This window comes from Salmo salar, chromosome ssa26 (genome assembly GCF_905237065.1).
Source record: "Salmo salar chromosome ssa26, Ssal_v3.1, whole genome shotgun sequence".
NCBI lineage: Eukaryota > Metazoa > Chordata > Actinopteri > Salmoniformes > Salmonidae > Salmo > Salmo salar.
In genome coordinates this window covers 35,708,237-35,723,857 of record NC_059467.1, presented here as the reverse complement: position 1 = coordinate 35,723,857, position 15,621 = coordinate 35,708,237, and the positions used below count along the sequence as shown (strand labels likewise).

Below are 15,621 nucleotides of genomic sequence, written 5' to 3'. Positions count from 1 at the left end.
AATTAACTAGCTAGCAATTCTATATAGAATTCCATATCAGTGTGCATTATTCAATGGAATTGTAAAGTTAAAATCAAGATCACTGAGAAATAATGATTTGGTTTCTAGATAGTTGATAACTTGATAATGTAACGCCTGTTTCAAGTTTATATTGAATATTAAGGTCTGGTTTTCAAGACACAGATGAAGTCTAGGCTGGGATTCATTCATAGAGCAGCACACGGTTGAAGGTTATTCATGCTTGAACCAACATTCGCAGCATTTATCATGAATGCGATCTCCAAATTGCTTTAAAAGGCGCATTGTCGGCTATCAAGTGTATTGCTCTATAGCACACCTTCCATTGAGTCCTGGCATTAATCTTTCACTAAGATGGGAACATGGGCTTTAGTCTAGAACTATCCTTAATTTGTGTCCGGGAAACTGGGCCTATACTAATGATATTATCAAAACCCATGTTCAGAGTAAGTACGTTTTGTACCCACCAGGTGTCAGAGTTGAGACGGGAAGCAGCTCAACAAAACCACAGGTTTTCACAGGCGGAAACACGTACATACTAGCTGGCTGCACAGGGTGTGTGTGTGTGTGTGTGTGTGTGTGTGTGTGTGTGTGTGTGTGTGTGTGTGTGAGCGAGCGAGCGTGGGTGGGTGGGTTGGTGGGCGTGTGCACAGTCAGGTTAGGATGAAAAGCTTTTCAAAGGCTTCCTCTCGTGCTCCTCACAGCCCTCACATAGCACAGCGTGTGTGTGTGTGTGTGTGTGTGTGTGTGTGTGTGTGTGTGTGTGTGTGTGTGTGTGTGTGTGTGTGTGTGTGTGTGTGTGTGTGTGTGTGTGTGTGTGTGTGTGTGTGTGTGTGTGTGTGTGTGTGTGTGTGTGATTCATACCGAAGGAGGACTGATCTCCCAGATCATGTCCATAGCGCATCATACAATCCCCTAGTAGGCCCTCGGTCTGTGGGTATCCTGTGGTCTTCACCTGTCCTCTCATCTTCGACACTGTGTTTAACATCCCCAACTTGGCTCTAGAAGCTACAACAAAACACACGGAGTGATCACTTTGTTTTGTGTTTGTTTTGTTTGTCACCAGCAGCATACTACCCTGCATCACACTGCTGACTTGATTTCATCCATTCATTCATCCATCCATCCACCCCTTACATCCTCCATCCATCCATCCATCCCTCCATCCACCCCTTTCCATCCATCCATCCATCCATCCATCCATCCATCCACCTACAAGGCAAAGTTCTATAACTTCTGCATTATTTCACCAACTTCAAAGATATCATCTTCACCAACTTTGAACATTAGTCAGTATTCTGTAAAGTGTTGTCTCACCTGGGTTAGGTTGTAGGTATTCTGTTGTTTTGGTCAAGAGGTCCAACACTGATTTGTTGGTGACATCGATTTTCTAGAAACAAGAGGATCATGTTAGCTCAATAGAGATGGTCTTTATTTCAGCACTTATTGGTTACTAGAAGACAACTGTTCTTCCACCTTGGTCCTGGAGACTAGAGGTCGACCTCTACTGGAGAACCTTCCAGCCCATTGTAGGTCTGTGTTTCAGCCCAGTACCAACACAGCCGATCCAAAAACTCAAACACTTGATGGTGAGTTGAGAAGTTGAATCAGGTATTTTGTATTGAGCTGGAACAAAAGCCTACACCCCCGGCAGGAACCTGACTCAACCACTTAAACACTCAATGATAGGTTGATTCAGGTGTGCTTCCACTGGGCAATTACTGGTTGAATCAACATTGTTTCCACGTCATTTTACCCCAAATCATCAACGTAAGGGGATTTCGCCTTTTTTTCACCCAACATTTATCCCAAATCCGATGACATGGTGAATATACAGTTGAAGTCAGAAATGTACATACATTTAAACTCAGTTTTTCACAATTCCTGACATTTAATCCTAGTAAAAATTCCCTGTTTTAGGTCAGTTAGGAACACCACTTTATTTTAAGAATGTGAAATGTCAGAATAATAGTAGAGAAAATTATTTATTTCAGCTTTTATTTCTTTCATCACATTCCCAGTGGGTCAGAAGTTTACATACACTCAATTAGTATTTGGTAGCATTGCCTTTAAATTGTTTAACCTGTTGGGGGTTGGGGGCAGTATTTACACGGCTGGATAAAAAACGTCCCCGATTTAAACTGGTTACTACTCTTACCCAGAAACGAGAATATGCATATAATTATTGGCTTTGGATAGAAAACACCCTAAAGTTTCTAAAACTGTTTGAATGGTGTCTGTGAGTATAACAGAACTCATATGGCAGGCAAAAACCTGAGAAGATTCCTTACAGGAAGTGGCCTGTCTGACCATTCCTTGAGCATCTTGCCTCTGTTTATTGAAGACTGAGGATCTTTGCTGTAACGTGACACTTCCTACGGCTCCCATAGGCTCTCAGAAGGCGGGAAAAAGCTGAATGATATCGAGGCAGCCCCAGGCTGAAACACATTTGCGCTTTTGGCAAGTGGCCGATCAGAGGACAATGGGCTTTATTTTTTGCTTTATTTTCTTTCGTCTTTTTACCTAAATGCAGATTCCCAGTCGGAATATTATCGCTTTTTTATGAGAAAAATGGCATAAAAATTGATTTTAAACAGCGGTTGACATGCTTCGAAGTACGGTAATGGAATATTTAGATTTTTCTTTTCACGAAATGCGTTGTGCTCGTCACCCTTCTTTACCCTTTCGGATAGTGTCTTGAACGCACGAACAAAACGCCGCTGTTTGGATATAACTATGGATTATTTGGGACCAAACCAACATTTGTTATTGAAGTAGAAGTCCTGGGAGTGCATTCTGACAAAGAACACCAAAGGTAATAACATTTTTCTTATAGTAAATCTGACTTTGGTGAGTGCTAAACTTGCTGGGTGTCTAAATAGCTAGCCCTGTGATGCCGAGCTATCTACTTAGAATATTGCAAAATGTGCTTTCACCGAAAAGCTATTTTAAAATCGGACATATCGAGTGCATAGAGGAGTTCTGTATCTATAATTCTTAAAATAATTGTTATGCTTTTTGTGAACGTTTATCGTGAGTAATTTAGTACATTTTTTGTAAATTCACCAGATGTTTGCGGGGGGTATGCTAGTTCTGCACGTCACATGCTAATGTAAAAAGCTGTTTTTTGATATAAATATGAACTTGATTGAACAAAACATGCATGTATTGTATAACATAATGTCCTAGGTGTGTCATCTGATGAAGATCATCAAAGGTTAGTGCTGCATTTAGCTGTCTTCTGGGTTTTTGTGACATTATATGCTAGCTTGAAAAATGGGTGTCTGATTATTTCTGGCTGGGTACTCTGCTGACATAATCTAATGTTTTGCTTTCGTTGTAGAGCCTTTTTGAAATCGGACAGTGTGGTTAGATTAACGAGAGTCTTGTCTTTAAAATGCTGTAAAATAGTCATACGTTTGAGAAATTGAAGTAATAGCATTTCTAAGGTATTTGAATAACGCGCCACAGGATTCCACTGGCTGTTACGTAGGTGAGACGATTTCGTCCCGCCGACCCTAGAGAGGTTAACTTGGGTCAAACGTTTCGGGTAGCCTTCCACAAGCTTCCCACAATAAGTTGGGTGAATTCCTCCTAACAGAGCTGGTGTAACTGAGTCAGGTTTGTAGGCCTCCTTGCTCGCACACTCTTTTTCAGTTCTGCCCACAAATTTTCTATAGGATTGAGGTCAAGGCTTTGTGATGGCCACTCCAATACTGTGACTTTGCTGTCCTTAAGCCATTTTGCCACAACTTTGGAAGTATGCTTGGGGTCATTGTCCATTTGGAAGACCCATTTGTGACCAAGCTTTAACTTCCTGACTGATGTCTTGAGATGTTGCTTCAATATATCCACATAACTGTCCTTCCTCATGATGCCATCTAGTTTGTGAAGTGCACCAGTCCCTCCTGCAGCAAAGCACCCCCACAACATGATGCTGCCACCCCCGTGCTTCACGGTTGGGATGGTGTTCTAATGGCTTGCAAGCCTCCCCCTTTTTCCTCCAAACATAACGATGGTCATTATCATCAAAAAAATTATATTTTTGTTTTATCAGACCAGAGGACATTTCTCCAAAAAGTACGATCTTTGTCCCCATGTGCAGTTGCAAACGGTAGTCTGGCTACTTTTTATGGCAGTTTTGGAGCAGTGGCATCTTCCTTGCTGAGCGGCCTTTCAGGTTTTGGTGATATAGGACTCGTTTTACTGTGGATATAGATACTTTTGTACCTGTTTCCTCTAGCATCTTCATAAGGTCCTTTGCTGTTGCTCTGGGATTGATTTGCACTTTTTGCAACAAAGTACGTTCATCTCTAGGAGACAGAACGTGTCTCCTTCCTAAACAGTATGACGGCTGCGTGGTCCCATGGTGTTTATACTTGTGTGCTATTGTTTGTACATATGAACGTGAACGAGGCGTTTGGAAATTGCTCCCAAGGATGAACCAGACTTGTGGAAGTCTACAATTATTTTTCTGAGGCCTTGGCTGATTTATTTCGATTTTCCCATGATGTCAAGCAAAGAGGCACTGAGTTTGAAGGTAGGCCTTGAAATACATCCACAGGTACACCTCCAATTGACTGAAATTATGTCAATTAGCCTATCAGAAGCTTCTAAAGCCATGACATCATGGGGCTCAGGTCAACATAGGGAATAGGTTGCCATTTGGGACGCAACCATTGGGAGTAGAGTGAAGTTTCTCTTAGACACTGATCTTAGTTCAGTTTAGCATTTTCCCTACTAATGGTTAAGTTCAGGATAGGTGGAGGGGAAGCTGATCCTAGATCTGTACCTAGGGACACTACAACCCAGAGCCAGCCATTGTGTATTCTCCAAGGATGTTTTGGGTTGCTAATAGCGCCATCTCGGTCATCCTTACCCTCTCCATCTCCATGAAGTCTTCATCCAGCTTTGTCCCTTCAGCACCACTTATCTTCTCACTCAGCAGCTATATATATATATATATATATATATATATATATATATATATATATATATATATATATATATATATATAGAGAGAGAGAGAGAGAGAGAGAGAGAGAGAGAGAGAGAGAGAGAGAGAGAGAGAGAGAGAGAGAGAGAGAGAGAGAGAGAGAGAGAGAGAGAGAGAGAGAGAGAGAGAGAGAGAGAGAGAGAGAGAGAGAGAGAGAGAGAGAGGAAGAGAGAGAGAGAGAGAGAGAGAGGGGATGGAGAGAGACAGGGGATGGAGGTTGGGGTAGGGAGGGTAAGCGAGAGGAAAGACAGAGTTTTAGTATCATCACTTTTCTGGTTGTTGATGTGCTCTCACTGACACAGACAGACACATTTATCATGCAGTAACACTCATTAGATTGAATAGTGTGTGAGAAAGAAATTAGATCAGGGATACTGGGGGAGAAATGGCAGTGTGTGTGTAATGATGACACTGGTAAACTCCTCATGGAATTGAACAGCACAGTGGCACTCTGGTGACGCTCAGAGGTCTGGAAGAGAGAGAGGTAATAATCACCAGGCTATTAGGTTTCATCTCTCTCTCTCTCTGGCTCTTTCTCCATTTCATTTCTCCTTTACCTCTCCTCTTCTCTTTATATCTTTCTCCCTCTCTCTCCTTTACCCTCTTCACTATCCATCCCTCTCTCTGCCTCTTCATTCATTGTATCCACTACCTCTCCTCTTCACTCCCTCTTTCTCTCTTTTTACCTTGTATCATTCCCTCCCTCCTTTCCCTTCATTACCTCCCTCATTCATGTCAACAGTGTGATAGTGGGCCCTTCAGAGAGATGACATCTGCAGAGGCAATCACAACTTCTCTTTCTTACTCCCCCTGCAGCAGGTCAGAGTGTATCAGTCTGAATCTACATCACAAGAGGCTGCTGAGGAGAGGACGGCTCATAATAATGGCTGGAACGGAGCAAATGGAATGGCATCAAACACATAGTAGTTGATAACATTCCACTCATTCTGCTCCAGCCATTACCCCGAGCCCGTCCTCCCAAATTAAGGTGCCACCAACCTCCTGTGATCTACATGTACCTTGTCTGATGGTTCAAAAATTGAATTGGGAGATGGTCATTCTTAATGGGCTGTGTTTAACTGAAACCATTTACATAAAACATGCTCAAGTGGTGCCATATATCACTCTATAAAGAAAGATGTGTTGGTTGGTAGCAGATACATGCTATGGAAGCACAAACACAATAATATAGATAGCCGATTACAAACCCCAGAGGAAACTGTTTCACCATTTGGTTTTAGCGTGGTCTCCTACTGTACATGATGCAGCCAACTCTTTAATCATCGTCAAGTCATACAGCACACCTTTGGCATGACAACATACTAAATAGGTCCCATACTAAACGTCATCAATCAGGGAATGACAACACACTGAGAGGAATAAAGCACAAACAGACAGGGACACTACCAGGCAGGCTCATTTGTTTTAAAGGACTGTCCCAGCTAACACTGAACGTTCCCATAACATCGCCTAAAGGTTCTCCTTTGGTTATTTGAAAAACAACTTCCCCATAGCGTTGTGGGAATCAAAATGTGTTAGCTTGGGTGTCAATCTAAGGAGTTAAGTTCTCAAGCAGAGAGACCATTCCTTTGGCAGTGATAAGAAGATTAAAATTCAGTACAGTAGGCTAATTCCTTAAAAAGTAGGCTAACAGCTGAGCCACGAAGGTCAGAGAGAAGCCCAGAACTTTGAGCTCCCTGAAGACCAGTCAGAGAAGCCCAGAACTTTGAGCTCCCTGAAGACCAGTCAGAGAGAAGTCTAGAACGTTGAGCTCCCTGAAGACCAGTCAGAGAGAAGCCCAGAACTTTGAGCTCCCTGAAGACCAGTCAGAGAAGCCCAGAACTATGAGCTCCCTGAAGACCACCAGTCAGTGAGACGTCCATAAATTTGATCTCAATGAAGACCAGTCAGAGAGAAGCCCAGAACTTTGAGCTCCGTGAAGACCGGTCAGAGAGAAACCCAGAACTTTGAGCTCCCTGAAGACCACCAGTCAGTGAGACGTCCAGAAATTTGAGCTCCTTGAAGACCGGTCAGAGAGCTTAAAATCCCAGGCACTGCTAAAGGACAAGACACACCAGTATGCATCACTGCAGAAATATCCCTCTGACTCTGTTCTGCTAAGACACTAAGGGGTGAATCCTAACTTCAATTTATGTCTAATTATAACTTAGCCATGCAGGGAGGGAGGGTTAGTAGGCTGAGGAAAGGACAACGTCTACGTTTGCCACTAACCAATAATTCTACGTTTGCCACTATCCAATAGAGGTGATATGTGTTGGAGCATGTGAATGTACTACCATACCAAATTATTTTAGGTTGAGAGGCAACAGAGCTGGAAAAACCTTCCCATACTCTCTCTACATCTCTCCTTTTTGTGAAAACCGGACACTGATATAGGTATGAGGAGGGTAAGTACTGTAGCCTGAGGACAACTTCTACACAGGACACTATATACCTGACCCCTGACCTCTGGAGGTGGAACACAGCACCTAGAACAGCAGATGATTGAACTTCGATGTAACATGGGTTTTATGGAGAAGAACTGTGTAATGGAGGTTTTATGGAAAAGACACAGACATTTAGGGGAGAATGGGGTAAGTAAAACATTTTTTTACATTCAGCATCACTCCATCAAGGGAAATATAGCATTCTTCCTAACAAAGATATATACACATACTGTATTTCTGGATATAATCAGAATTAATGTAAACATTCGTTTTGAAAACATAGCTTGTCCAAAAAACCTGGTCTCTTTGCACAAATTACCCAGGGTATGGGGTAAGTTAAGCCATGGGACAGGTTAGGTTAAGCCATGGGACATGGAAGGTTAAGTCATGGGACAGGGTAAGTTAAGCCATGGAACAGGGTAAGTTAAGTCATGGGACAGGGTACTGAAGTTAACCTTATACACATGATACACAAAGCACTAGGTACCAGTGGAGGCTGCTGAGGGGAGGACGGCTCAAAATAATGGTTGGAATTGAGTTAATGGAATGGTATCAAACACACGTTTTGGATACCATTCCATTCACTCCATCCCAGACATTATTTTGAGCAGTCCTCCACTCAGCAGCCTCCACTGCTCTGCACATTACACAGTAAAATACACTGCTCAAAAAAAAGAGAACACTAAAATAACATATCCTAGATCTGAATGAATGAAATAATCTTATTAAATACTTTTTTCTTTACATATTTGAATGTGCTGACAACAAAATCACACAAAAATAATCAATGGAAATCCAATTTATCAACCCATGGAGGTCTGGATTTGGAGTCACACTCAAAATTAAAGTGGAAAACCACACTACAGGCTGATCCAACTTTGATGTAATGTCCTTAAAACAAGTCAAAATGAGGCTCAGTAGTGTGTGTGGCCTCCATGTGCCTGTATGACGTCCCTACAATGCCTGGGAATGCTCCTGATGAGGTGGCGGATGGTCTCCTGAGGGATCTCCTTCCAGACCTGGACTAAAGCATCCGCCAACTCCTGGACAGTCTGTGGTGCAACGTGGCGTTGGCGGATGGAGCGAGACATGTGCTCAATTGGATCCAGATGTGCTCAATTGGATTCAGGTCTGGGGAACGGGCGGGCCAGTCCATAGCATCAATGCCTTCCTCTTGCAGGAACTGCTGACACACTCCAGCCACATGAGGTCTAGCATTGTCTTGCATTAGGAGGAACCCAGGGCCAACCGCACCAGCATATGGTCTCACAAGGGGTCTGAGGATCTCATCTCGGTACCTAATGGCAGTCAGGCTACCTCTGGCGAGCACATGGAGGGCTGTGCGGCCCCCCCCAAGAAATGCCACCCCACACCATGGCATCTCCAGACTCTGTCACGTCTGTCACATGTGCTCAGTGTGAACCTGCTTTCATCTGTGAAGAGCACAGGGCGCCAGTGGCGAATTTGCCAATCTTGGTGTTCTCTGGCAAATGCCAAACGTCCTGCACGGTGTTGGGCTGTAAGCACAACCCCCACCTGTGGATGCCGGGACCTCATACCACCCTCATGGAGTCTGTTTCTGACTGTTTGAGCAGACACATGCACATTTGTGGCCTGCTGGAGGTCATTTTGCAGGGCTCTGGCAGTGCTCCTCCTGCTCCTCCTTGCACAAAGGCAGAGGTAGCAGTCCTGCTGCTGGGTTGTTGCCCTCCTACGGCCTCCTCCACGTCTCCTGATGTACTGGCCTGTCTCCTGGTAGAGCCTCCATGCCCTGGACACTACGCTGACAGACACAGCAAACCTTCTTGCCACAGCTCACATTGATGTGCCATCCTGGAGGAGCTGCACTACCTGAGCCACTTGTGTGGGTTGTAGACTCCGTCTCATGCTACCACTAGAGTGAAAGCACCGCCAGCATTCAAAAGTGACCAAAACATCAGCCAGGAAGCATAGGAACTGAGAAGTGGTCTGTGGTCACCACCTGCAGAACCACTCCTTTATTGGGGGTGGTAATTGCTAATTGCCTATAATTTCCACCTGTTGTCTATTCCATTTGCACAACAGCATGTGAAATTTATTGTAAATCAGTGTTGCTTCCTAAGTGGACAGTTTGATTTCACAGAAGTGTGATTGACTTGGAGTTACATTGTGTTGTTTAAGTGTTCCCTTTATTTTTTTGAGCAGTATATAAACAAATACTATGTACGCCACAATGTACGCCACATAACATGTGGGGTGATGCTGGGTATCCTAGAAGTGTTGAATGTATTTTGTCTTAAGATTCTAACCCATGCCGACTCTGACAAACAGTATGTGTACCGGGGTCAGAGGCTCTAGCTGCTGGACGACACAGGCCACAAGATGCCTTTCTCTGTACTGACTGAGGAAATTGTGATAGCCTTTACTCCTTACCACACAATGGGAAGGAAATGACTACATCGTTACACTTAGAAAAAAAGGGTTCTTCGGCTGTCCCCATAGGAGAACCCTTTTTGATTCTAGGTATAACCCTTTTTGGTTCTAGGTAGAACCCTTTTGGGTACCATGTAGAACCCTCTGTAGAAAGGGTTCTACATGGAACCCAAAACAGTTCTACCTGGAACAAAAAGGGTTCTTCAATGGGTTCTCCTATGGGACAGCCGAAGAACCCTTTAAGATTCTAGATAGCACCTTTTTTTCTAAGAGGTACTGTCTGGTGTGTAGCCTTGCTTCTCAGACATCCTATTTCTGGAAGGAGTAGTCTACTGCAGACCTGGGTTCAAATGCTATTTGAAATAGTAATACTTTGAGTGAAAGCCTGGTGGGAGAGGTTTGCACTTTTGGGACTTTTCAATTGGTTCCATCGCACCAGGCAAGCTCAATAAAGAACAGCTAAAGTATTTGGAATGATTTCAAATATTATTTGAACCTATGTCTCACTATAACAAGAGCTACAGAAGAACCTCCACTTGCTAACTGCAACAGTGTAGGACTATACTGTAGCTGAAAGTGTGAACATCAACCAGCAGTGAAATACTCTTTTACCAGAGAAGTGCACTCTCCTCATCATAACAGACCATTTTTTGGGTTTCACTTCAGAGCACTAACAATATCTGAAACGACTACAGGGAAATAAACCTTGAACTTGGTATTTATTTTTCCTAAAAGTAGACTGGTTTCACCCTAACACTGCGAACGACGAGTGATGTCACACAAATTAGCGAGGACAGAAAGCAGCATGCCACACTGTCATCAGGTGGCTAAATATAACGGTGCTAATGTGTCTTACAAGGCACAGGAACAACGCCACAGCACTGGCAAATAACAGATAAGACAGATGGACGGACAGACAGACAGGCTCCTCCTGATTCAGTGATTTGACACTAACCAGAGAGATATGGCAGAACTGGCCTCCAAATCAATGTCTTGATTTGTTGAATCAGGTGTGTTAATGCATGCTGGAACAAAAGCCTGCACAACCGTAGCTCTTCATGGCCAGTGTTACTGAACTAATCCTCAGAGTTCACAAAACTATCTGCCATCGATAACACCTGACAATCTCCCAGTTGAATATGTCAGGCTTTGTACATCAGAGACTGTGTGCATCCCAAATGGCAACCTATTCCCTATATAGGATGCACTGCTTTTAACCAGACCCTATTGGGCCCTGGTCAAATGTAGAGCACTAAATAGGGAATAGGGTGACATTTGGAAGGCAACCTGTCACGACTTCTACCGAAGTCGGTTCCTCTCCTTGTTCGGGCGGTGTTCGGCGATCGACGGCACCGGTCTTCTAGCCATCGCCGATCCATTTTTCATGTTCCATTTGTTTTGTCTTGTTTTCACACTCACCTGGTTTCAATTCCCTAATTCCATGTTGTATATTTTCCCTCTGTTTCCCCCATGTCCTTGTTGGGAATTGTTTATTGTAAGTACTTGTGCTATGTGTTCCTGATACGCTACGGGTTTTGTACCCATGTGTTTGTTGTTTTATATGCCGTTAGTTTTATATATTAAACTGCTCCGGCTATTCACCAAGTTCTGCTCTCCTGCGTTTGACTTCCCTGCCACCAGTTACGCACCCCTTACACAACCACTGATTCAGACCAGCTTGTGTCCTTTTCTTGGGTGGAGTTGGCGGCTGTGAGTCAGCATACAGGGCTGAACTGTGACACTGTAGCTGTAGTATTTATGCAGTACAGGGCTGAACTGTGACACTGTGGCTGTAGTGTTTATGCAGTACAGGGCTGAACTGTGATTTTACAAGGTTTCCCCTCAGGAAACACTCTGTGTTCTACAAGCCTGGGGGTCATCAGCTGAAACGACTACTGTCATTCATTACAGGAACAATAATTACCACTGACTGGTTCAGTTCATGAAATCGAATATGTGTGTGTGTGTGTGTGTGTGTGTGTGTGTGTGTGTGTACATGTGTTTGTGTGTGTGTGTGTGCAAGCCTTGACCGAGTCATCTGAATGAGTTTATCTACCACACTGCAGAAGAAATCTGTGGCAGAAAGCTTGTGAGCTGTTCTTGAAAGAAAAGCCTAAGTCAAAGTTGTAAAATTAGAGTCTTGGTCTAAAGGTCAACAGACAGCTGTGTGCTTATCATTCAGTTGCCAGTTTCCTGAAAGCCTTGTAGCTAATGTGGTTCTCAATTTATTTTGACGACCCAGACTACCCACATCACTTGTAGAACAGCAAAGTGCTTCATTTCACACGTTTTGTTCGTTCACACATATACATTGCCCATCAAACAAGGTTTTCAGGAAACTCACCCAGATTGGTTGATGATGAAACACTGTAGGCCTATCACAGCTGTAGTGCAAACTTAGTCACCGTTTCCTTGTTAAGTGAAACCAACCGAAACGTTGTGCAATCAGCCCACTCAGCAATCAACTGCAAAAAAATCTATTTGTCTCACAGTTCACTCTCAGGCTTGGGTAGTGTGTTATCCCCTAGGCAAAATGAATACTGTGTCATAGCTGTGTCAGCTGGGGGTCGATGGGTGTAGGGAGAAGTTACCCCTAGACGCTGATCTTGGGTCAGTTTTGCATTTCCCCCACTATTGGTTAATGTGAGGATTGGGGGAGGGGAAGCTGATCCTAGATCAGTAGCTAGGGGAAACTTCACCCCCGAGCACTGGTGGTTGATGACAGCGTAACATCAGCAGAATCGAGTGTGAAAAAACCTATCAGACGGAGACAGAGGAAGCATGGCCATAGACACACCAGCTGCTGCTAAGTTCACAGAATAGCTGTACTGTACAGTAGGGCCAACCGTAGCAGCAGCATAGAACAGGGTGAATAGGCCCCCAAAGCAATATCCAAGCCCTTTGGCACAAAAACTATCCACTGAAACTGATAGAAGCCAAACTCTTTTAGGCAGCGGTCAACAGAGCTAGGCGGGGACTCCCTCCTCACCTATACAATGTTAGGGGAAATCTGAGATAGTCTTCTTCCTTAGGAATCTGGAGATTAAGTCCTAGACTCCTTTCAGACAGAGAATCGCTCCACAATTAGTCTGTAACACCAAGAACCTTTAATTATATCACCACCATGTTAGGTTATCATGGTGAGCCAAGTTGTGTGGGCCTTTGTTGGTTTGTTAGTTCCAGTCATCCTGGATCAGGTCTGTGTGGAAGCAGGTCATACAGAGGCCAATCATCACTGGTATCATTCCTCTTAAATCTCTCGGTTACACACTGTACACATCTAGTGATGTAGTGCAGAACAATCGCATTTACTAACTGGCTATTAAAGTTAGTTCTCTACCGATGATTCAATTGAGGAGGAAGATCCCCGTCGTCAAGCGAATGGACTTCACATCACCCCTGGCATTTTGAATATTGTTCAATTTCCACACATATTAGTCACAATACACTGGCAGTGTGTATTTGTCATCACTAACCATTATGACGACACCGTCAATGACAGTGTATTCACACAGTACCACCCACTAACCTTATGCAACCAATGGGCCAGTATTCACACAGTACCACCCACTAACCTTATGCAACCAATGGGCCAGTATTCACACAGTACCACCCACTAACCTTATGCAACCAATGGGCCAGTATTCACACAGTACCACCCACTAACCTTATGCAACCAATGGGCCAGTATTCACACAGTACCACCCACTAACCTTATGCAACCAATGGGCCAGCAAATCAACACAACAATGTACAGTAGCAGAGAGAGAGATGGGGGATAGACAGGAAACAGAAGTGACTCTGTGTGCTTAGTGGAGACACCATAGTTCGAACCAAATGGCACCCTATTCCCTATATAGTGCACTGTGTATATATTTGGGACACAAAACACACAGTGCTAAAGTCAGCAAAGCTGCTAGATCAACAGTGCTGTCGAAGACACGTCGTGTATCACTGTTGCAGTAAGAGTGAAATCTAAGGGACTGCAACGAACCAATAGGCTACTACAGACCCACTTTCTCAAAGGAAGTTCAGCCCATTGAGTTTTCTAGTGCAGACTTTGCTGCATGGCACTGCCTGTGTCTGTGTCAGTAGGGTTAGCTAGCCTACTTTTCAAACATGCTTTCAGTTAGGCCCTCTACAGTATTGGTGGTGGACAGGGTACAGAATGTTACCTTGCCATAGAGTATCTCACATCCTTTGAGATATAGTACAATGTGTAAATAAAAGCTCTATAACTGTGATCCATTATTAGTTTGGAAGCTCGTGCCCGCGCTACAAAGTTTCTCCCTGCAGGCAGTCACTGAGTCTGAGGTGATAAAGGAGCTCCTTAAACTGGACCCCAAAAAACATCTGGGTCACATGGTTTAGATCCTTTCGTCTTTAAGGTTGCAGCCCCTATCATCACCAAGCCTATCTCTGACCTTTTAACCTGTCTCTCCTCTCTGGGGAGGTTCCCATAGCTTGGAAGGTAGCCACGGTGTGTCCTTTATTTAAAGGGGGAGATCAAGCTGATCCTAACTGTTATAGGCCAATTTCTATTTTGTCCTGTTTATCAAAAGTGTTGGAAAAACTTGTCAATAATTGTCACGTCCTGACCAGCAGATGGAGCTGGTGTAGTAGTTTGGGGGTCAGGACGTGGCAGTCTGGTGTGTGTCTTGTGACTCCTGATCAGGAACAGCTGGGAATCGTTGTTCCTGATTGGGAGTCACATATGTAGGAGTTGTTTGTCACTGGGGTTTGTGGGTAATTGTTTCTTGTTTAGTGTGTTTGCACCTGACAGGACTGTTGGCTGTCAGTTTCCTTGTTTTGTTTGTTATAGTGTTCTTTCTAATTAAATTGAAAGATGAATACTAACTCCGCTGCATTTTGGTCCATTCCTGAAGACAGCCCTTACAATAATCAACTGACTGGCTTTCTTGATGTCTATAGTATTCTCTCTGGTATGCAATCTGGTTTCTGCTCAGGTTATGGATGTGTCACTGCAACCTTAAAGGTGTTAAATGATTCTAAGTAATGTTGTGCTGCTATTTTTATTGACTTGGCCAAAGCTTTGATACGGTAGACCATTCCATTGTTGTGGGCCAGCTAAGGAGTATTGGTGTCTCTGAGGGGTCTTTGGCCTGGTTTACTAACTACCTCTCTCAAAGAGCGCAGTGTATAAAGTCAGAACATCTGCTGTCTCAGCCACTGCCTGTCACCAAGGGAGTACCCCAAGGCTCGATCCTATACCCCACAGTCTTCTCAATTTACATCAACAACATAGCTCAGGCAGTAGGAAGCTCTCTCATCCATTTATATGCAGATGATACCGTTTTTTACTCAGCTGCCCCCTCCCTGGATTTTGTGTTAAACATTCTACAACAAAGCTTTCTTAGTGTCCAACAAGCTTTCTCTGCCCTTAACCTTGTTCTGAACACCTCCAAAACAAAAGGTCATGTGGTTTGGTAAGAAGATTGCCCTTCTCCCCACCGGTGTGATTACTACCTCTGAGGGTTTAGAGCTTGAGGTAGTCACCTCATACAAGTACTTAGGAGTATGGCTAGACAGTACACTGTCCTTCTCTCAGCACATATCAAAGCTGCAGGATAAGGTTAAATCTAGACTTGGTTTCCTCTATCGTAATCGCTCCTCTTTCTCCCCAGCTGCCAAACTAACCCTGATTCAGATGACCATCCTACCCATGCTAGATTACGGAGACGTAATTTATAGATCGGCAGGTAAGGGTGCTCTCAAGCGGCTAGATGT

The 15,621-nt window shown here is 43.9% G+C and overlaps 1 protein-coding gene across 2 annotated transcripts in view; it reads right to left on the bottom strand.

Annotated features, from left to right (window-relative positions):
• LOC106583399 (endophilin-A3) overlaps positions 1–15,621 on the bottom strand; it is a 39,052-nt gene that overhangs the window by 9,973 nt on the left and 13,458 nt on the right. For both annotated transcript variants that reach the window (XM_045708016.1, XM_045708015.1), the window contains exons 2-4: positions 4,898–4,966; positions 1,336–1,408; positions 883–1,026 (exon numbers count right to left, since the gene is read on the bottom strand). In XM_045708016.1, coding sequence (XP_045563972.1) covers positions 883–1,026; positions 1,336–1,408; positions 4,898–4,966 — 286 coding nt within the window. The remainder of the gene's footprint in view (positions 1–882; positions 1,027–1,335; positions 1,409–4,897; positions 4,967–15,621) is intronic.